The sequence below is a fragment of the Carcharhinus amblyrhynchos genome, chromosome 10 (genome assembly GCF_965287045.1).
Source record: "Carcharhinus amblyrhynchos chromosome 10, sCarAmb.v2.hapA, whole genome shotgun sequence".
Lineage (NCBI taxonomy): Eukaryota > Metazoa > Chordata > Chondrichthyes > Carcharhiniformes > Carcharhinidae > Carcharhinus > Carcharhinus amblyrhynchos.
The window spans coordinates 103333467-103356828 of NC_137333.1; the positions used below are offsets into that span (position 1 = coordinate 103333467).

Below are 23362 nucleotides of genomic sequence, written 5' to 3' on the forward strand. Positions count from 1 at the left end.
GAAGGGCTAGATGGCCTACTCCTGCTCCTACTTCTTATGTTATATTCTTATGTTCTTATTATGTTCTTTTTGTGGGCAGGGCATACCTGGGCAATTTTCCACATATCAGGGTAGATGCAACTGAACAGATGTAATTGAGCTGGGTTCTTCAAAAGAACATAAGAACACAAGAACATAAGAAATAGGAGCAGGAGTAGGCCATCTAGCCCTTCGAGCCTGCCCCGCCATTCAATAAGATCATGGCTGATCTGTTGTGGCTCAGTTCCACTTTCCCGCCCTCTCCCCATAACCCTTAATCCCCTCTCTTATCAAGAACCCATCAACCCGTTTCTTAAAAATATTTAGCGAGGCAGCCTCCACCACTTCAACGGGCAGAGAATTCCAGAGATTCACCACCCTTTGAGTGAAGAAGTTCCTCCTCAACTCCGTTCTAAACCGCCTCCCCTTTATCTTGAGGCTGTGCCCCCTAGTCCTACTGTCTTTTTTGAGCGGGAAGAGTCTCTCCACCTCTATCCTATCCATCCCATTCATCATCTTATACGTCTCAATGAGATCTCCCCTCATTCTTCTAAACTCTAACGAGTACAAGCCTAGTTTATTCAGCCTCTCCTCATAGCTCAATCCCCTCAACTCCGGTATCAGCCTAGTAAACCTCCTCTGCACTCCCTCCAGGGCCAAAATATCCTTGCGCAGGTGCGGCGCCCAAAACTGCACACAGTACTCCAGCTGCGGCCTCACCAATGCCCTATACAGCTGCAGCAAGACCTCCCTACTTTTATATTCAATCCCCCTCGCTATGAAGGCCAGCATCCCATTCGCCTTCCTGACCACCTGCTGCACCTGCAAGCTGGGTTTTTGCGACTCATGCACAAGGACCCCGAGGTCCCTCTGCACCGTCGCCTGCTGCAGTTTTTCGCCACGTAAGTAATAGTCCTTCCTACCATTCTTCCTACCAAAGTGGACCACCTCACACTTGCCAACATTAAATTCCATTTGCCATTTCCTGGCCCATTCGCCCAGCCTATCTAGATCCTTCTGCAGACTCTCCACACCCTCCGCACAATTTGCCTTTCCCCCAATCTTGGTGTCATCAGCAAATTTCGACACCCTGCACTCGGTTCCCTCCTCCAGATCACTCTAGTTTTGATACAAAATGGCAGGATGCCAATTCACGTTGGTTACTCTCCTGAAATCCAAAGCCTACCACAATGCTGAACTGCCTACGATAGCCACTCTGTCCACTACTTTGATTGCTGCTCATATATAATCTTAAATTGCACAAAGTGCAACCCAGTGCGTACACAATTTCATAACCTTTGTGCAGTTGAGAACTTCACTAAAATATTTCATCACTGAACTACATACAAGAGAACAACAATTCTATCCAGTTATGACAGAACCATGTGCAAAAATAAGCTCCATAAATGTATCGCCTATTCTCCCAGCAAGTAATGCTACCTCTCTACACACCTCAAAAGAAACAAGTCCTTTGTAACCAAATGCAGCTGAATGGTTGCATACTGATGTAATCTCCATTGATATTGCCAAAGTACATTGCACTGAAAAAGAACACAGCAGGTTGGCACAGTGGTTAGTACTGCTGCTTCACAGGACCAGGGATCCAGGTCTGATTCTGGCCTTCCCTTGGTTTCCTCCGAGTGCTCCGGTTTCCTCCAACAGTCCAAAGATGTGCGAGTTAGGTGGATTGGCCAGGGTAATTGCCAGGTAGGACGGGGAGGGGTGGATCTGGGTAAGATGATCTTTCAGAGAGTTTACGCAGACCTGATGGGCTGCATGGCCTCCTTCACTGTTGGGATCCTGTGACCAATAACAATCATTACTTTATGTAGAGGTGCCAGCGTTGGGTGGGGTGGGACACTAAGAAGTCTAACAATACCAGGTTAAAGTCCAGAGATTTATTTGGAATCATGAGCTTTCGGAGCACTACTTCTTAATCAGGAGCACTCGCCTGAAGAAGGAGCAGTGCTCCAAAAACTTGCGATTCCAAATAAACCTGTTGGAATTTAACCTGGTGTTTAGACTTCTTACTGTTATCATTACTCCAACAGCTAGAAGCTACCTTAAGTTTCCAGATATTAGTACAGGATTCAACATCACAAACTCTGTCTCCACCCACACAGCATGCGTATCAGCTTAAACACTTTGATACATCACGGTAAGAAGGATCCCAACTCATTTGCTTTCAACATTTAACATATGCTCGATGACAGGTAAGTACACGCACAGAATCCAAACCAGCATCCAAATTCAAACTGTTCAAGAAATATATTAACAGAACCTGCATTCAGGGAACGTGTGTTATAAAAAAACTCGTATCTGGGAACTAAAAGTTTGGTTCCAGTTGATTTACATTAAGTTTATGGAGTGACTGTGGAAAAACAAAAGGAGGCCATCTGGGCCTGCCCTGCCATTTTGCCATATAATTTTATTCTGTCACCTCATTCCACAACCCTATCACTTATTTCACAATTTCACGTCCATCTTTCTTTTAATTAAGAAACGCATGGACTGATAGATAATACTCTACAAAAAAAAATTCAGTCTTTGGGGTTAAGGCAAGTTGCATTTTAAAGTTCTGGCCATTTCCAGCCCTGATGTGGAGATGCTGGCGTTGGACTGGGGGTAAACAAAGTAAAAGTCTGACAACACCAGGTTTAAGTCCAACTGATTACTGCATTTCCAGCCCCACAGCAGGTGTACATGCCAAATATAGGGAACATATAGCACAGAAGCAGCTCGTACATGCCAACTCATTCATGTTACTGCATGCTATTTCGCTCCAGGTAAGATTCTTTCCATTTCCTCTGCCTCTGTCTGTTTTGTTTCTCCCTCATGAAACTATCCAACTGTTCATTAAAGATATCCTTGCTATATGCCTCAAATATACCCCTGGTTAGTGCCAATATCTCACCACTCTCTGCTTCAACGCATATAAAAAAAAACAAATACTGCCAGTGTGAAGTTACTCTTAAGTGGTACACAAATTCATGCAGTCAACATTTCAATCTCACAAACATTTAGATATGGGGATTGGCGGGTGCAGGAGACAGAGGAGAACAAAGCTTCAAGATCACAGCTTTGGAGATGACTGGTTAAGAGGAACAAACAAGCTGTACAACAGAAACGGCTTTCATTTTGACTAGCCTTGCGTGAGGCCTGCTGTTAACACGAATGCTCAGGATTGTATGGCATACGTAGGCACAGGTGCTTCACTGAAGTGGCGATCAAAGACACAAACAGGCTCATAACAAACCACTGACATCAACAGAGTTAAACTTCAGCCCTCAAACTGGTCAGTGGAATCGGGAGAGGTATCTTTTTGAAATGAATGCTATTCAAGTTGATTTTTTTTATATAACACTACATACAGTTGAGTATCAGTCTTTCATGATTTGAATTATTTCAATCCAGTACATCTTCAAGAGTTTTATGCAAAATCAGCAAGTGCTTCTTCCACAGAGACTAACATTGTGCATCTCCACCTTCCCAATACAGGTAAACTCGTCACTTAGGTGTGCAGGGTTCCCAAAGTTCAAAGAGAGTGAAATCTAAGCCCAAGATAAATTTCTCCAGGAGTATGTTATTCCCCTGATTTCCAGTTACTGTAGAAACTAGTTTGTTTTAATTGGAAACATTCTTGAAATAGGTTTCAATGAAATACTACAAGTATATTAATCTCCCAACTCCACCCTACTCCTATGAAAGTAAATCTGTGTTCAAATAACCATCAATGTCCTCCAACTATATATACTTTACCTCAGGTGATACAATTAACAGAAAACACTATCCAGAATAAAATTTCTGCAGTCTCAGATGACAAATATCCTCTATCCAGCCAGAAGACAATCAGTCCTCCACACCAGCTACAATGAGACCATATATGAAACATTACTAAAGACAAACATATAGATTAATTAATCTAATCTAATCTAACGCTGATTAGAAAATCAATCTCACTAATTTCTATCAACATTTTTCTTTAATTTTTAAATCAACAATCATTTACAACTGAAATCTTTATAACCAATTTTGTTAATTAACCTAATTGTTTATATACTCAATATTTAGCTTAATTGCTGCCAATTATGATTCATGATTTGGCTTTCTGACTTCGATAACAAGCAATAAAAGCATCAATTCCCTCCCTTAGAAGTTTATACGGATCCTAGTGGGAGGTTAGCAGTGTAAATGCTAATGTAATCTGAACTGGTTGATGTAAGACAGTTAAACGAGTCAAATTCACTCCGAGGCATAGACTGGGTGGTAAAGCCAGACAGCTCTTTACGAGTTAAGGTGAAAGGTTAAGGGTTTGTCTGGTGCCATTGATAAACATTCTTGTCAGTAAATATATGGCACTGTTCTTACAGATGGATAAGAAGAAAGTAAGGGAGCAGAGAAGGGAGGAGTAATTAACTGGGGGACAAGAGCAAGAGGGTAGAGAACAAAGAACTCAATTGGGAAACAAAGACCAGGGATACTTGAAGCACTTGACTGTTATCTCAAAAGCCACACCTGCAGTTCTCAGAAGTTAATGTGACAGGGAAAGGAGAAAAAAAAGAGGTTGAAATGTGGTCTGCTCTGGAGTGAAGAGATCTGGTAAATCCCCAGCTTCAGCTCACATGGTTTCCATGAACATATCCAAAGTTGAAAGAGGAATATTGGCACAGATGTGCAATTCTCACAGACAAAAATCAGCAGGGATCTTGGGAACATCACAAACAGCTGATTGGAACAATGAGCCACAAGCTTCCTACAACCAGATCAGCGGAATTAGGCACAGTTTCATTAGCGTTCACAAAACAAAAACAACTATTTTCACTTAGTCAAGAATAAATCGTATTTCGTGAATAAGCTAATCTAGCCCAGCAAAGGCACAGGATTCTACGGTAAAAGGCTGATTTGTAAAGGTTGCAAATTTACTATGGAACATATGCTTCATAAATATTGACATTAAAATGGTCTGTTTAGTCAGCTACCATAAATAAATAAGCAATATGTGAAATTACATGAGGAAATAAAAAGGTCAGCAATGGAATCATGAGGTGAAAATTTTCTCCCGCTCATCTAGTTCACTTACTATTTCCAGTCCCAAACAAAATTCCTCCCACCTCCCACTTTAGAAGTCAGCTTAATTTTCTTTTTATGAGAATTCATTGCATTTCTTAATAAAGGCTGCGTATTTTGAAAGGTTTTGGCATTTGGAGCTCTGGAAGACCAATGAAAATATGTGCCAGCCTTGCTTTATAATCTTAACATAATGCACAACATTTAGAGTGGATTACTTAGTTTTAACTGAAGCAGAATTACTACACAATCATTAGAAATCTTGCGACAGGTAGCATAACGTAAGATCAATCGCCTGGTTAGTGTCTCACTGCAACTTACCAATACAACATTCATCATACACGGAAAATCAAAACATGCACCAAATGGCAATAAATCAACATGAACTTTTTAGGAAGTGTTTACCTTTTAGCTATGCACTCTTTCCTTTTTTCATCCAGAGACGAGTCCTCCGCTAGTAAGCAATGCCGTTTATTCGTGAATACTTTTTCTAGACGGAAAGTGACAAAAAGAGTCAACTTTTTATTTGTAATGAAAACACAAGAAAACTTGAAGTTGGTTTATTTCTAAATTGATTTACATTTAGGATAGTTGTGATGATACTAAAAATTATACAGATAGGAAAATTAGTAACCATTCATACTACAGGATTCACACTCAGTACTTTTCAGCATCTATTCCAGTTTCAGGATAAATGCAGTCACTCACTGTTTATGTCCATGTAATTTCCTCAGTATTTCATGCATTGAATTGCAATTTATCATTTGTGACAGGATGGAATTATATTCCAAGTTAAAATTTAAAAAAAAATTAAAGACAGTCGCATAATTGGTTTCGAGTAATGGTCTGTCAAATGAACAAATTAAAGCAGCCAATTACTAGTACCGATAAAACTAAAGGCCAACAGGACATTTATGTTGTGCAGGATAACATTTATAATTAAAGTAACTCAACTCTCCATCCCAAAAAGAGCTTGGGGGATTAATTGGCTGCACACAAATACGTGAGGGGCAAATGCTTATGGAGATGTTAGCACAAGCAAATAGCATTTTATATTAAAGGTTTTATGGAAGAAATTACTTTCAAGATAAACTTCCCAGCAGAATATAATTACAGTGCTCACTTGATGTTATCATGATAAATAGCTACTCGAGGACTTTAGGATTGACAGGGAAATGTGTCCACAGCCAAAAGTAGATTATGTTTACTGCTGGGGTTAAAAACAGGTCACTGCAGAAAAAGGATCAAAGCAAGGAAGTTCAATTCATATTATTCATCCAAACCTGCCTTGGGCAGGGTGGGGGAACGGGCAAAGAAAAATCAAGTTTACACTCTGATCATTATTTCCAGAAAAGGTGTATAGGAGGCACATCAGGGAGGACAGGATCATATTCTACGATGACTCTCACTGTTAAAGTGTCAGACAAAACTCTGAAACAAGCCTCATACATCAAGAATAACCACTTGGGCATTGCATCTAGATCTGGGCTACAGCAATAAACAATGCCTTCAAGAGAGGTGGGGACAAAACTAGGAGGAGAAAGAAGCTAACTATAGATAATCATTTCCTGCTTTTTGACCAATATGACATGGTCAATGTTTCCACATTTTCATGACAGTTAACATAAGCTGCAGCACTTCAAGCAGGTCCCATTGTTAGGTGCACGTAGGCCATGCTAAATTCTCCGTCAATGTATAACAGGTGCCGGAGTGTAGCGACTAGGGGATTTTCAGTAACTTCACTGCAGTGTTAATGTAAGCCTACTTGTCTCACTAATAAACCAAAAAATAATTTAAAGGGAAAACAAAGAACAGGACATTGCTAACTATGTGATTTCATTTGCACACTGCCCAAAACGTACAGAAAATGTACCACTACCTTGCTACATCACAAACAATATGCTGTTTTGTCAGTTTCATTATCACTTAATGCCGCAAATCACTATTGAGTTAGCATATTTAGATCAATAGGATGACTGTGCGATTGAAGTGCAAGTCAATCAAATGGCATCTGAAATTCTGGTCTAATTAAGAGGAAGATGCATGACGAGGGAGGGGGTGGGGGGAAGAACCTAAATCAATACAATTGCACTTCATGCTCCCAAACCAGCTAAACGCATTTCAGACCAACAAATTATGTCCAAAGTTAACCTATTATGCAAGCTACCTTGGCAACCAATTTTGGGCACTGCAAAGTCCTCCAGAATCATTCTCCCAGTTACACTGATTACATGCACATCAGAAATAAAAGTAATGTCTCTCAAGCCCAACTCGCCACTTAATCAAAACATGGCCAATTTTCAACATCAATTCCACTTTCAAATTCTAACCCCATATATACCTCGATTCCCATATATCCAAAAAAATCTTGAGAATATTTTTGACTGATTCACAACCTTCTGAATTAAGAAATTTCTATTCATCTCAGTTCTAAATGGCCTACCCCTATCCTGAGGCTTTGATCCCCAAGCTCCAGGCTCTCAGCATCTACCTGGTCTCACCATTCAGGAATGTTTCAGGTTTCAGTGAGATCAGCTCTCATCTGAACTCTGGAGATTATAGGCTCATTCCCCACTTGTGGAATAACCCTCCTATGTCCCACCCCAAGAATCAATCTAATGAATATTTGTTGTATCTACTCTAAGGCAAGTCCATCCTTGCATAGGTACATATGTAAATTTGACACTGTACTTACTATAGGTGGGGGTCTTACTAAGACCTGGAATAATTATAGCAACATTCATTCTCCAACCTCCTTGCAATATGGGGTGCCACAGTGTTAGCACTGCTGCCTCCCTGTGCCAGGAATCCGGGTTTAATTCCCAGCTTGGGCCTGTTTCTGGGTGGAGTTTGCACATTATCCCCCATGTCTGTGTGGGTTTCCTTCGGGTGCTTCGGTTTCCCTCCACAGTCCAAAGATGCACAGGTTAGGTGAATTGGCCATGCTAAATTCTCCCTCAGTGTACCCGAACAGGTGCCGGAGTGTGGCAACTAGGGGATTTTCACACTAACTTCATTGCAGTGTGGACATAAGCCTACTTGTGACTAATAAAACAACTTAAAAAAACACCAACATAAAATTTGCTTTCCTATTTATTTGGATACCCATGTTAACTTTGTGACTTGTGCAAGGACCTCAAATCCTTCATAATACCAACATTTACTCGTCACTCATCTTGTGAAAAATCTTTTGTTTTGTTATTTTTCCTACCAAGTGTATTTCATTGTTATCAACATGAAACTTCATCTGCCTTTGCTCACCTTTCAATATCTCTGCAATCTTCACAGATTGCACTTTCCCACTTAGCTTGCATCATCAGAGGCTGCATTTTGGCTCCCTCATTTAACCAATGATGACTGCAAACAGCTGAGGCACATATACTGGTTTGTGATACTGACTAGATGCACCCTGCCAATCAACCATTTTATTCCTTTTCTAACTAACCTCGTATTAACAAATCTTCAATCCATGCTGATATTACCACTGATTTAATGAGACCTAATTTTGTGCAACCACCTTGTGTGGCATTGTAACAAGAGAACCCAAACCCACTGGGTCCTCATACCTACTTTGCTACTTTTACAAAAAACCCTAATTAAACAGGATTCTCATTTCATAAAACTATTCTCTTGTATTCAGTATCAATCTCTATGAAAAGTTCACGGTCTTCAGTAACATTTAAATGTAGGATATTTAATCACCAATTCACTTTTTTCCTTAGGTACATCCTCAAAACCCTTATATTACTTGGGATATCTGCATTTTGTTCCCAATCTTCTGTTACGGGGAAGGAACCCAAATACGCAAAATCTGTCATTCCTGGCATCATTTTACTGAATCTATGGATCAGTGCTTGGATCTCAGCTACTGTTTACTTTGAGAGCAATGTATTCCAGTTTGCTGATCTGACAAGCCTCCTAAAATAGGCCACCTATCATTTTCAAATCCCATCAGCCTCTCTCAACTATTCAAACAACTTCACATCAACAACATCCACTGTCCTGCATAGTTTTTAAATCCAGTTTATAGAACCTTTATAGTTTTTAAACAATACAGAATAGAACTTTGCAAAATCATACATCAGTCAGAAGACAGAATGCAGGTACAAGTTCTCATGCTGAGTTTGCTGTTTCTATTGCTGGTACAAATTCAATGTCAATCTTAATTAGTAGTACTTCATATCCTAGAGTGTGTGCCAGTTTAGAAAAAAATCTATTTCATAGTCCAAGATTTTGCAGCCCAGTTAATATTTGAAAACTTTTGGGCAACAGGCCTCAAATTTTGGACCAGGGATAACCCTAACTTGGATGTAATTTAGAAATCCTGTAACTTAACACAAATATACATTCCATATTTATTTCTTTTCTTTTACTTGGGGGTAAATCCTGACTTCTGACTTGGATGCAAACTTGCATTGTGGATTACTATGGAAAGCAGGGGAAGTATAAAAATAGGGTGGCTTCTATAATCAACATCAGTTTCAGGTAGCGCATTGATAGAACTGCTGCTGCAGCTCCAGAAAAGCTAATAAAAGAGTCCAGAAAACTGCAACACACCTTCATCGGAAGGTCTCAAGTCTAGCACTCCAGATACGAGGAATTGATGAAATAGAGGGGCGAAAGGCCAAGACTGGGCCTCCCTTTCTGTCAGGAATTTCCAAGCACGTCACATCACCAAATACTATGCCAGGCTCCATCTAGATGTTCTGTCAGATGAGGAAAGGGGCTCCACTCATATTAGCACATGTTCAGTTAGAAACAGGATGTGACAAGAGAGAACAGGAAATTGAAGGGCAGAGGAGCAACATGAGGCCTCACCAACAATTTCAAGCACTATTTTGCAAAATTTTGGGGCAGCATAGAAGCCCTAACTTCAGCCTTCGACTGTGACAGACGTTAAAAGCAAGTTGGTGAAGTATGGGCAGCATGGTGTCGGAGTGGTGAGCACTGCTGCTTCACAGCTCCAGGGACCCAGGTTCAACTCCTGGTTTGGGTCACTGTGGGTGGAGTTTGCACATTTTCTCTGTGGCTACGTGGGTTTCCCCTGGTCACTTTGGTTTCCTCCCACAGTTCAAAGATGTGCAGGTCCAGTTGACTGGTCATGCTAAATTGACCCTAGTGTCAGGGGATTAGCAGGGTAAATATATGGGGTTACGGGAATAATCCCGGGGTGGAATTGTGGTCAGTTCAGACTCGGTGGGCCAAACGGCCTCCTTTTGCACTGTAAGGATTCTATGATAGTCTATTCTGCCAATCCAACTAAAGCACAAATCAAAGTGGCAAATTTTCCTACAGGGCTCACCAGATAATAATTAGTAATTGGTTCCTACCATTTCTCCCATCCCTTGCCCAGGTGCACTGAGGTCAACTGTATTGCCACATCAGCTGCAATGAACATGCTCATGCATTTGGAACCATCTGGCCTTGATGGCCTTGTGCCTTGTCTTTAAAAGATTTTCCAGCACATGGTGAGCAGCAAGGCTACCAAGTACTCACTTGTATTGTAGACAAACCAAGCAACTGGCATCTTGTCAAATAGAAATCCATTTCCTCTTAATTTTTAGAAAAACACATCATATATATCCCTGAAGATTTTTTCCTGCATAGGACTAGTAAATTTATGAGCCAACACTGTTAAAATAGGATTTCTTATCCCCTGTGCAGTGATAGAACAATCTGAGACAAAACATTGCAGCCATTGGCAACTTCAGGCAACATCTGGGGACAACATGAACCTCACTGCCCAACACAAGCATTCTTCACTTCACTTAGGATTCTTCATTTCTCTATTCACATATTAATAGATAAATTTTTATGAAACTAGCAAAGTAGTCTTCTCCATCCCTCCCCAGCTTCTCTCAATGCAATGATGGTGGGCATTTATCATAGTAACACATTCCATTTACAATTCAGATGAAGATTTTTAACCTTGCTTTGTTCTGAGTGTCAAAGTAAAGCTCATTTATTAGTCAGAAGTAGGCTTCTATTCACACTGTTACCATGTAAATCCCCTAGTCTCCACACTCAGGTGCTTGTTCAGGTACACTGAGGGAGAACTTAGCACAGCCAATGCACCTAACCAGCACATCTTTGGACTGCAGGAGGAAACTGGAGTACCCAGAGGAAACCCATGCAGATACAAGGAGAATGTGCAAACTCAACACAGACAGCGATCCAAGCCGAGAATCGAACTTGAATCTCTGGCAGTGTGAGGCAGCAGTGCTAACTACTGTGCCACTGCCATTGAACCAACATTTCATTTTAAAAAGATAGTTATTCTGGCTGTGGCTGCATACTTGGTGAATATTTGTGCTGCTTTTGACTTATAAAGAATACACAAGGCATGCTGTGGCGTTATACAAAGGTCCCTGGCAAGGCCCAAGAAAACCAGCGACATTGAAAATCAATTTAAACAAAGGACCTCAGTCCAATGACTCATAAGACCTGTATGGAAAAGCTTCTGATTTACACGAATAAATCTTGGACCACTGCAGGATATATAATTCCAAGATCAACAGGGGAGAAATATCACAGACTCAAAAGAACCCATGTTTTTCCATCATAACCCAACTTATTCAATATGTTGGATTTTTAAAAAAAAATCCTTTTCAGGATATAAGCATTGTTGACAAGGTGGTATTTATTTTCCTCAAGAAGATATGGAGGCTCTTCTTGAATTGGTGTCTGTCTGTATTCTTTAGCACGGCTTACTGACCATTTCAGAGCTCAAAGAAGAATAAACCATGGTAACATGGGATTCTATCACAGACCAGTCAGAGCAACGTGACAGATTTCCTTCCCCAAGTGACATCAGTGATTTTTTTTTTACATTTTTACAGCAAGCTTCAGGGTTACTCCAATTAATGATCACTAGCTTTCTTAGTCATGATTTCTATTATTTTAAACATAAACTGATTTCAGAGGAAAATAATATTTAACTTGGACGTTTTTTGAGGAGGTAGCAGAAAGAATTGATGAGGGTAACGCTGTTGATGTGACGAACCTGGACTGTCAAAAGGCATTTGATACAGTGCCACATAACAGACTAGTGAAAAAAACTATAGCTCATGGAATAAAACATAAGAACATGAGAAATAGGAGGAGGAGGCCATCTAGCCCTTCGAGCCTGCCCCGCCATTCGATAAGATCATGGCTGATCTGTTGTGGCTCAGTTCCACTTTCCCGCCTTCTCCCCATAACCCTTAATCCCCTTGCCTATCAAAAACCTATCTACCCAAGTCTTAAATATATTTAGCGAGGCAGCCTCCACCACTTCAACGGGCAGAGAATTCCAGAGATTCACCACCCTTTGAGTGAAGAAGTTCCTCCTCAACTCTGTTCTAAACTGCCCCCCCACCTTATCTTGAGGCTGTGCCCTCCAGTCCTACTGTCCTTTCTGAGCGGGAAGAGCCTCTCCACCTCTATCCTATCCATCCCATTCATCATCTTATATGTCTCAATGAGATCGCCCCTCATTCTTCTAAACTCTAACGAGTACAAGCCTAGTTTATTCAGCCTCTCCTCATAGTTCAACCCCCTCAACTCCAGTCTCAGCCTAGTAAACCTCCTCTGCACTCCCTCCAAGGCCAAAATATCCTTGTGTAAGTGCGGTGACCAAAACTGCACACAGTGCTCCAGCTGCGGCCTCACCAGTGCCCTGTACAGTTGCAAGACCTCCCTACTTTTATATTCAATCCCCCTCGCTATGAAGGCCAGCATCCCATTTGCCTTCCTGACCACCTGCTGCACCTGCAGGCTGGATTTTTGCGACTCATGCACAAGGACCCTGAGGTCCCTCTGCACCGTTGCATGCTGCAGTTTTTTGCCATGTAATTAATAGTCCTTCCTACCATTATTCCTACCAAAGTGAACAACTTCACACTTGCCAACATTAAATTCCATTTGCCAGTTCCTGGCCCATTCGCCCAGCCTATCTAGATCCCTCTGCAGACTTTCCACACCCTCCGCACAACTTGCCGTTCCACCAATCTTGGTGTCACCAGCAAATTTCGACACCCTACACTCGGTTCCCTCCTCCAGATCATCTATATAAATGCTAAATAGCTGAGGCCCCAGCACTGATCCCTGGGGCACTCCACTAGTCACCAACCGCCAATCCGAATAGCACCCATTGACCCCCACTCTCTGCCTCCTATTTGACAGCCAATCCCCTATCCACGCTAATACCCTACCCCCAACTCCATGCCCCCTAACCTTCTGTAATAACCTCTTGTGCGGCACCTTATCAAACGCCTTCTGAAAATCGAGAAACACCACATCTACCGGCTCTCTTCTATACAGGAAGAGTAATGATGTGGATACAAAATTGGCCGAATAATAGGGCCTAGAGTAATGGTCAATGGATGTTTTTCAGACTGTCTTCTATAACCAAGCCAGTTAAGCATCCATCTAGCCAGCTCACTATGAATCCCATGTGATTAGTTTTTGTATCTGCCATGTGAGACTTTGTTAAACACCTCACTAAAGTCCATATAAAGTACATCCACAGCCCTCCCCCCATCAATTATCTTCGTTGTCTCTTCAAAAAACTCAACCAAGTTGATTAAACATTGTCTCTCCCCGTTCAAAACCAACTAATGTATCAACGTCCAATCTAATGTCCAAATAAGTAGCTTGCTTCTGAATGAGCAAGCAGTAGTGAACTAACCAGGATTCATAGAATCACAGAATCCCTATGGTGCAGAAGGCCATTGTCCCATCGAGCCTGCATCTTCAATAAATTCCACCCATGCTCTGTCCTCATAACGTGATGTATTTATTTTGTTATTCCCTCTGACACTAAGGGGCAATTTAGCATGGTAAATCAACCTAACCCGCATAGCTGAGGGATTGAGAGAGGAAACCCATGCAGACACGGGGCAGGCTCCATATATACAGTCACCTGAGGCCGGAATTGAACCCAAGACCTTAGCACAGTAAGGCAGCAGCGCTAACCACTGTGCCACCTTGCTGTTCATAATCCTGGTAAGCTGCTTGATTTTAGGTGGTTAGGCTCTTGCAGCCCTCCTACACAGAAATGGGAATTCTCAAAGTCAACTTGCATCAAAGCTGGGTTTCATGAAGAGTGGATACCCCCATTCAGGTAATGAGTGTACACTTCATAAACAGGCAAAGTGAAACCGTGACCCCTCATGGGATGCTCAGTGACAAAGAATACACAGCAAAGAAGGAACTACAAGGAGGGAAGTTAGATTTTTAAGTAAAAATATGGACAGAATTAAAGATGGGGAGTGAAAGTAACAGAAGAGACATTTGACCAGCACACGCTTCTCATGAAGTCTCAATGCAATTGTTCAGTAAGGCAGTCAGACGATAGACTGGCCACGCTCCAATACTTTGTCCACTTGTACAAAAAAAAATGAATTCAACATCAATCGAAAACATTTAGTGCTCAAGTGCCAAAAATGTAGCCAACAAAATGCTTCAATCAAATCATTGCTCATCCAGAACCCACACACTGTCTTCCGATAAGAATCTTTTGGCTCATCACCATACAGTGGATTTACTGCAATAAGAAACAACAGGAGTATGTCTCTAGTGTGAAGATGCATTTTTATCTGACAAGCTGTATCCTGCATTGGCATGACCATCTTTTGTTCAGTATCAGCTCACCATCTGTCCCTGATATACCAAGAACACTACAAATAAGGGAAAACTATACTTGAGCAGACTTTTTTCAGACTGGAATGCTAAATTGTGAAGGAGGTGCAGAACGTTCAATTATATCACTGGATTAATATGTTGCTTTGAAAACACTAAATATTTAATTTTGCGTTATATTTTCTTGCTGCAGCAACCTGCTTAATGGGGGCCTAGATCAACAATAATTTCAAAACTACAAATTACCTGCCATGATAAACAAATAACAGTGTTATCTTCCATTCTTCCCCTGCTTCAGACAATATTCTCCTCTCATTCCAAGATTAAATTGTTGCTAGGATACAGCTGCAGATTAAGGCACCCTGCTTTAATTTACCAAAAAATCCAGTTTTAACTGCTATACTGTAAAAAGCACATAATTGGTTTTGGACAATTCCAACATGTAGTAAACCAGCACAGGCACATTTACGGTATGTGCTGTGTTCACGAGACTGCCGGCATATTTGCGATGGCAGCTCAAAGGCGGCTCATGTTCGCTTAATAAAGTTAGAATAGAAAAGATAGAGCTTTAATACAGCTTACTTAGCTAAAGAACTGGAGATGTGATGTCTGCAATCCTTGCAGGAACAATGACAGCCCAGAGAGATATTGTGTATTTTGGATGTGGAGATGCCGGCGTTGGACTGGGGTAGGGCATAGTAAAAAGTCTCACAACACCAAGTTAAAGTCCAATAGGTTTATTTGGTAGCAGCAAAATAAATCTGTTGGATTTGAATCTGGTGTTGTGAGACTTCTTATTGTGTTTTGGAGTTAGAGGAATTAGTTTAAAAACATTCAGTAAACCTGAAAGGTTGCAAAGACTCCCAACTTATCAGATCAAAGAAGAAATTATAGATGAGGGATAATTAACCTGAAGGTTGGTTTGAGAACATCCCAAAGCAGGTAATATTTTCAAGATGATGGGTGGAGCATCAGGGAAGTCCTCTGCTTTCAATTTACTTGTGTGTTTACTGGGAGTTAGCTGCAACTTAGAACTGGTAAGTGTAGTTTGCAGCTCCCAGGTAAGATAGTCAATGTAAACCAAAATTAAATAAACCTGCATGATGTGGAAGATTGGTGAGGCTTAATTTTAGTTTGAATTTTGTGAGGGGACAGAAACTGGAAGGTTGGCTAGTTTGAAACTCAAGGCAGTGTCTGCAGCGGTCCTCAAAGTTTTGCAGCAAAGAAAGCAAATAGAGCTTGGAAGTATTAAAAAGTAACAAGAGACTGAGGCATCCACAGCCAAGAGATAATAAATGAAACATTTACTTCTTGAGAATTGCTGGAACTGAGGAGAATTAATAAATAGTTCCCAGAGGATTGTAGCAAACTGACAGGTGATCCCTATAGAAGTAAATAGCTTGGTGTGAAAAGATTGGTGTTTCTCAGGAGAATGCGGAAAGGAGTAAATCTAAGTATGTAACAAACGTGTAATGTTAATAATGCCCGTTTTACTTATTTCCTTTATATATAAAGTTTGTCTTGTTTAAAAAGAAATCAAGTCTTGTGGCAGAGTTCTATTGGTTAAAATGAAATTTTTGGACTTCTCTTTAAATGTTAATTGTCCCCAACCAGGTCTTGCACAAAACGGTCTCTATGATCTTAACAAACCTTCAAACATTTGTTAATATTTACTCAGGGAGTGTGATAGCATAGGAACCTAAAACTCCCAATAATTAGACTATGCTGCTTCTCCAAATTGTTCCCCAAAAGTGCACCACAAGACAGAAGGATAAAGTGGATGAAAAATCAGGGAAGTTGTCAAAACATATGGTGGAAGGTGGAGGTTTTGATCAAGTTCTTCAATTTCAAGCAGCTGAGGGAATGTGGTTGAACACTGCCGTTCACGAATTAACAGAGGTGATGGATAATTGTAGAATTATAGTTCTACACAAATAACATACAGAAAGATTTAATTTACATGCTTTGCAACATAGAATCAATAAAACAAGGAACACAATAAAAAAATCTTTCAAATGTACCAGATCATGGCCTTTCATACAATTAACTGATTTTCTGGAATTCCATTAAATCTTTACTCCTAACTCGGTTGTACCTCAGCTGCAGCAAGATCAACTTGATAAACAAGTAACAGTCACTAACGACATATGGTGGAACTTGTAACCATTTCATATTCACAATACTAGTTGATCATTTTTGTCAACAACTGCAGTATTATTTAATAGTTGTTTGTTAGTACAGAACGTACTGCTGAAAAAGACACATTCTATCAAAGCTTTTTGTCTTGCACTCATCAGGATATCTTAGCTCACAAGAAATTACCAACAGCCACAGGGAAACAATTTATACTGTACAAGAGGAGAAGGCTGATAGGTTGGCAAGCAGGTTCTTATTGATGGAGGCAATGCCATGGAGAATGCACCGTGGAATGATTTAACTTAAATTGGTCAAGGCATTGTCCTGGAAATGAACCAGGAAACGGCTCTTCTCCAAACTTCTGTTTAGTTGAAAAAGGTGCAAAATTGGACATGCTCCTTCTGTCAAAGGACAGGGCTCTGTGTTTGAATATATGCTGCTTCTAGCACACGTAAGTGAGCATACTGCATGCCAGACTGATAATCTTATACCGATTTTGAGTGTTATTCTTAGCACAATGTGAATTGTTTAGGTGTTGTCCAATTGTGGAATCACATCTGATGATGAGCTGGTTGGATACAGTCAGTACTTTGCTTGTTCACAATCAAAGATTGCACTGTTTGATATGATCCACTACTCCTGGGTACATATGGCCTATATACCTGACATCACACCAGCACTGAAATGCATTTACCACATTCCTTATTTGTATGACTTTTTGGTTTGACTGCAGCTTTCTGTGGCACGGTGGTTCAGTAGTTACCACCTCAGACTCTCAGCGCCAAGAACCTGGGTTCAATTTCTGGGTTGGGTCATTGTCTGTGTGGAGTCTGCATGTTCTCCCTGTGTCTGTGTGGATTTCCTCTGGATTCTCTGGTTTCCTCCCACAGTCTAAAAGTCATGCTGATTAGGCGCACTGGCTATGCTAAATTCTCACTCAGTGTATCTGAACAGGTGCCAAAGTGTGGCAACTAGGGGATTTTCACAGTAATTTCATTGCAGTGTTAATGTAAACATTCTTGCGACACTAAGAGTGCTTTGGCTAGCTTCATCTGTTGCTGAAATCCTTGAGATTCCTTACCCTTCCAGGATAATCCTAGTTAGACTAAAATGGCAGCTTCAACCCATTCACAAGTTAATATGATGTATGACGCAAAATGATTTGGTCAGGGTAGCCATTATCTTGCAGGACGGCTGATGTGCCCTATTGCAGCAATAAGCTTGCAGTGAGTAAATAACTCATGCCCTATATATGAGTTTGTCAATAAGGCCAATTTTATAGAAAGTGGACTGTAAGAATTCCAACACATATAAAGAGAAGTGAAGATAGGCTCATGGTAGACAATAGTAGAAAAGTCATTGGCAGATTTCTCAACTAGCACAGAGGAAAAGGTTGACTGCTCCATTTCAAAGGAGAATTTGAGGCACAGGATGGCACCCATTCAAGTATGTAATGAAGCTGCAGATTGAAATATAGCAAACATATCATCCACATATAGGAAATATGCAAGAGGTAGGAGGTTAGTGTTATTCCACCAAAGATGCTTTCCTCATGGAAATCAACAAAGAGGTTTGAACTGGCCTAGGAAGGGATTCCACTACAACATGTATCTATTTGGGCACAGTGTGTTAAAACCACACGAGTTGTTGAGCAGCTGGCCCAGGCAGCAATGAGGGGAGCCTCTCTTCTTGCATAGTTATTGAATTTTTAAATTCGAATAAGTTCAATGAATACAGATTCAGAAATTGATGGTTCATCTATATTGCTATGGTATATGATGCAACACAAATGTCAATGGCCTCCTTAGACGACCCATTGTTAAATAGGCTAGCAAAGTGTCAAATGAACACATCGATACGGCATTGTTATTGATATTCAATTCCTGGATATTCTTCGCAAAGGTGACGGAATCTTTGACCACCTATCCGGAAAACTTGCTCAGAACTTGTTGCAGCAACTCACCCAACCACTTAGCCAATTTGCATTGTGCAGAACCAATCTTGGATAAGAACATAAGAACATAAGAAATAGGAGCAGGAGTAGGCCATCTAGCCCTTCGAGCCTGCCCCGCCATTCAATAAGATCATGGCTGATCTGTCGTGGCTCAGTTCCACTTTCCCGCCCTCTCCCCATAACCCTCAATCCCTTCTCTTATCAAAAACCCATCAACCCGCTTCTTAAAAATATTTAGCGAGGCAGCCTCCACCACTTCAACGGGCAGAGAATTCCAGAGATTCACCACCCTTTGAGTGAAGAAGTTCCTCCTCAACTCCGTTCTAAACCGCCTCCCCTTTATCTTGAGGCTGTGCCCCCTAGTCCTACTGTCTTTTTTGAGCGGGAAGAGTCTCTCCACCTCTATCCTATCCATCCCATTCATCATCTTATACGTCTCAATGAGATCTCCCCTCATTCTTCTAAACTCTAACGAGTACAAGCCTAGTTTATTCAGCCTCTCCTCATAGCTCAATCCCCTCAACTCCGGTATCAGCCTAGTAAACCTCCTCTGCACTCCCTCCAGGGCCAAAATATATAATGGGACATCACTTGTGTGCGTCTTGGGTAGCCGATACATATGTAGATGCAGTAAGCTATGAGCATGAATCCTTTCATATATCACTCGTTATTCTTACTCAAGTTCAACGAACATTTAATTTGCTTTCAAGCATAATTAGTGACAAGTTCAATCGGTACCAAATTTGACCAATTCAGACTGGTGTGTATTTTGTTGAAGATGACTATTCCAGACCCTTTGTCAGGTTTATATATCTGGGGTTGGCCTCAAGACCTCACAACACTAACCAGACATTTGCTTTCTATGTGAAAATAGACCAAGTATGGAATTCTGCAATATGTGCGCGCTAGGCACGCTTTCAAGAATTCAGCATCTTCAATGGAAACTGGTTTGTGGCGGGATAACTGGGAATGGAGGATTTTGAATTCAGAAATACCTATTCCCGTTTGACATGGTGCAAAGGGCAATGATATTGAAGCCATGCACAAGGACAAACTCCGCGCGTTCAGCAAGTTCATGGCCAGAGAGATTTACGTTTGATGACGTAATTAATTGCGTCGCCTAATCATTTCTGCTGAAGCAGGTTTACCAGTGCAAACCTGCTTCCAGCAGGAATTGCTTATGACGTGGCCATCTACTGAGGCACTAGAGCAAGCAGATTGAATCGAAAACTGAAGGGAATTTTTGTACCTCACACCAATATTTCACTGCATGGTTTTCTAGATTGGGTATCAAAGTTATGACAGAATTAGGTGACCTGCCAAAGTATGTAATTGAATAAAAACAAAATAAATTTAAACTTGCATATTGACCTTGCATGTTACCTCACCATAAAGAGCAGGATTACAAACCACTTGCATAATCTGTTGTTAAACTGATCCATTTGTGAAATGGGCTGAAATTCCAAGAGTACACTCTGGTTTGTCTTGATCCTATAAATAATTTCCTTTACTGTGGAATGAAAACAGGTGGATTTTATGGTAATCAAATTAAAATTTAATTAAATTTCAAGCTGATCAAAGATATGAACCCAGGAGAATACTTCACTTTTGGCACCCAGTACCAGTAATGAGTATTTCCAGGTCAGATCCACTCAACAATGTACAATGGTCAAGGTTAAGTCTGGCACAGTATTTCCATTTCTCAATTGCCAACAGCAGAGTTCAGTCACTTTTGTTCTGTGGTGTCCCATCTACTCAGAATTAGATTGAAGATCTTGCATTGGGATGCTTCCAACACCCTTACAACTAATGAAGATTAGAAATTATCTTTGCAGTAGTCTGACCGGCATTCAAGCTCAGATCCTCCCCCCAGGTGAAATAACCACCTTCAAATCAACTTTGTCATTCAAATCTAACTAATTCATTTTTCATAATCTGGTGGAATGACCTCCTGTAGAAAGATTTAGGGGGAAATGTACTTGCAAATACGACTGGCCACATTTTGTCAGTGAGAATAAATCAATGTTGTGGCACATCTGCAGGGGATTGCTGTATATACCCACAAAGACTGCAGTGGTTCTCAGAATGGTGCTGTTTTATGCAAATTCCATTTTACAGTTTAACTAGAATTGGAAGGTTCTTGCACTGAAAACATTGAGGTAATGTGATTTTTGGTTCCAACTATTTATTACATTAATTTCACGTTTGCATTACCTCCTCTATAACCTTCAAATTCTCAAAAGGTTACATTGTTTGAATCATTTTTCTTCAAGTAGGTCCTGGCTGTACATACACTACATAAAACTAAAGCTGAGTCTGGGTTGGATGAAATTTAAAGGGAAAGGATAGTCCAGAGAAGACTCAGTGACAACTTTTCTTACTGCAACGGAGTTTATAAGAAGTTGAGTTTTTAAAAATAATTCTCATGCGGTTAATTATTTGCAAAGTAAGAGATTTTTAAAATATTCCAAATAATTTGGAGTCTAATGCTAATTAACACAATGATTCAGATGTCTAAAATATGTCCAAAAAACATTCAAGTGAAATACTTTGTGCAACATTTTTTTTCCTCATCACCTTCCAATTGACTTATTTCTCTGTCCTTCCAAAGCAGCGAAGGAGGCAACCATTACCCAGCACTTTCACAGCCTTTCTGAATGAGCACAGACGGGATTCCAGAATCAGATAGCATAGAAGGCAGCCATTCAACCCATCATGCCTGTGCTGACTCTTTGAGAACTGTCCAATGAGTCTCACTCCCCTGTACTTTTCTGATAGCTCTGAATTTTTTTGAAGTGTCACTGTCTTTTCACCAATGCATTCCAGATCATATTCAGTGGATGCCAACATCTATTTCACCAATTTTATGTTCAGATGGCCAACTATTTTAAAATGCATTGTGCCGCTATGAACCTCAGTGCTTAGTGGGGATATTAGTGAATACGAAATACTTCACCCAATTTGAAATGCATTTTGCAGATGATTTGTTTTCCATGATGGAACCCTGGAACTTAACTAATTACATCCTGCAACTAAACATTGGATAAGCCACACAGAGCACAAGACACGAATCCTGAGATTTGAGAAAGAAATGCAGTTACTGCTATCAGTTGCAAGGTGGTCCTATTCGTGTTCAAATGGATTAAACAACAATAAATTGGGGGCTCAAATGACACAAGCGTAGGAGCAGCTATGTTTTTGTGAGCTCTGGTGCTATCCATCTTTTTATTTTTTATTTATCCTGATGCACAACCCATAATTATTTGATTCTGATGTGCAGAATCTGCGAAATGTTCCTGGAGGATCCTGGCTAAATTTTGGCGATGGGGAGCCAAGTTAAATCAGAAAAATCTTGTTCAACTGAGACAGGTCCAAGATGGCCAGGATGGGGCCCAGTTCACAGTGGTTTCGTTGGTGAGTAAGCCCAAGCTTCAGTGATGTTGTAGGCACTGGGATGACAGCCAATGTAAGTGAAGTTGCGGCTGACAGTCTCGGCTCCTCAACACAGATTATTGCTGCTCACATTGATGAGCTGCCAGATATCCTAAAGAGGACAGATGAAGCAGAGAAGAGAATCCTTTCAGTCGAGAGGCAGGTTTCTTCGGTGGGAGCTCACCTTCAGTCCTGGGAAACCCTGTCAAACATCCTGGTTGATTCAGGGTGATAGAGCCAGAGAAAGAGTATCTGTCGGGATGAGTCATCGAGTCTGGATGATTGAAATATTAGCTTTGTTCTTTCTCCCAAGATGCTGTCAGACCTGAGATTTTCAAGCATTTTCTCTTTTTGTTACTGCTAAATAGCATGCTGGCACTGCAGAACAATTATATGTTGGGTAAAGTAAAGACTTGAATTGCATATTGTGGTGATGGGGTATTTGTTTATGATGATGGAATTCAAGGACATGCTTTTTTTTAAAAAAAATGAGCATTGGGGTATGAATTTGAGGGATGTCATTGCTCTGGAGAAAGGTGGAGAGTGGAAAAATCAGGAGCGCTCAGGAGATGGGTAAAAAGTTGAAGAGGTTGCCATATCTGGAAGAGCAAAGCTCAGATGTACAGTGAGCAAGTAATTTTGCGGTGGCTGGAACCTCTCTAATTCATTCCCATCATGTTCACTATTCATGATTGTGCCCTTTGCTTGATTTCACAGGAATATTTACTACACAAAACCTTGTACTCAACTAAAGAGAATAAAATTTGCCATTTTATTTCAGATTTGGGCGTCACTTCCTGGACAACCAACATATTTGAGCTAGAAAGCCCTAAGATTCTGATGCAAAGTTGTGACTTATAACATCAACACTGTTTCTTTCTTCATAGTTGCTGTCTGACCTGGTGTTTCCAGTGTTTACATCAGCATTATTGCCTTGGATATGGAATTTTTGTAAAACGATCTTTGGTGAAATTCAACACAGAAACTTTTTTTTTAATAAAACGTATGAATCAATTCTTGCTCAAATGTGACAGGACCTACAAAACAGTTTGGAGCCAATTTTTCACTATATTTTGTTTCCCATCAGTGTGAAGCTCTATTGTACAATTCTGGATCTGCACATGCCAATAATTC

At 40.6% G+C, this 23362-nt stretch overlaps 1 protein-coding gene across 1 annotated transcript in view; it reads right to left on the reverse strand.

The window, feature by feature from the left end:
• uvrag (UV radiation resistance associated gene) overlaps positions 1 to 23362 on the reverse strand; it is a 320344-nt gene that overhangs the window by 173407 nt on the left and 123575 nt on the right. The window contains exon 9 of the mRNA XM_080197696.1: positions 5491 to 5575. Coding sequence (XP_080053822.1) covers positions 5491 to 5575 — 85 coding nt within the window. The remainder of the gene's footprint in view (positions 1 to 5490; positions 5576 to 23362) is intronic.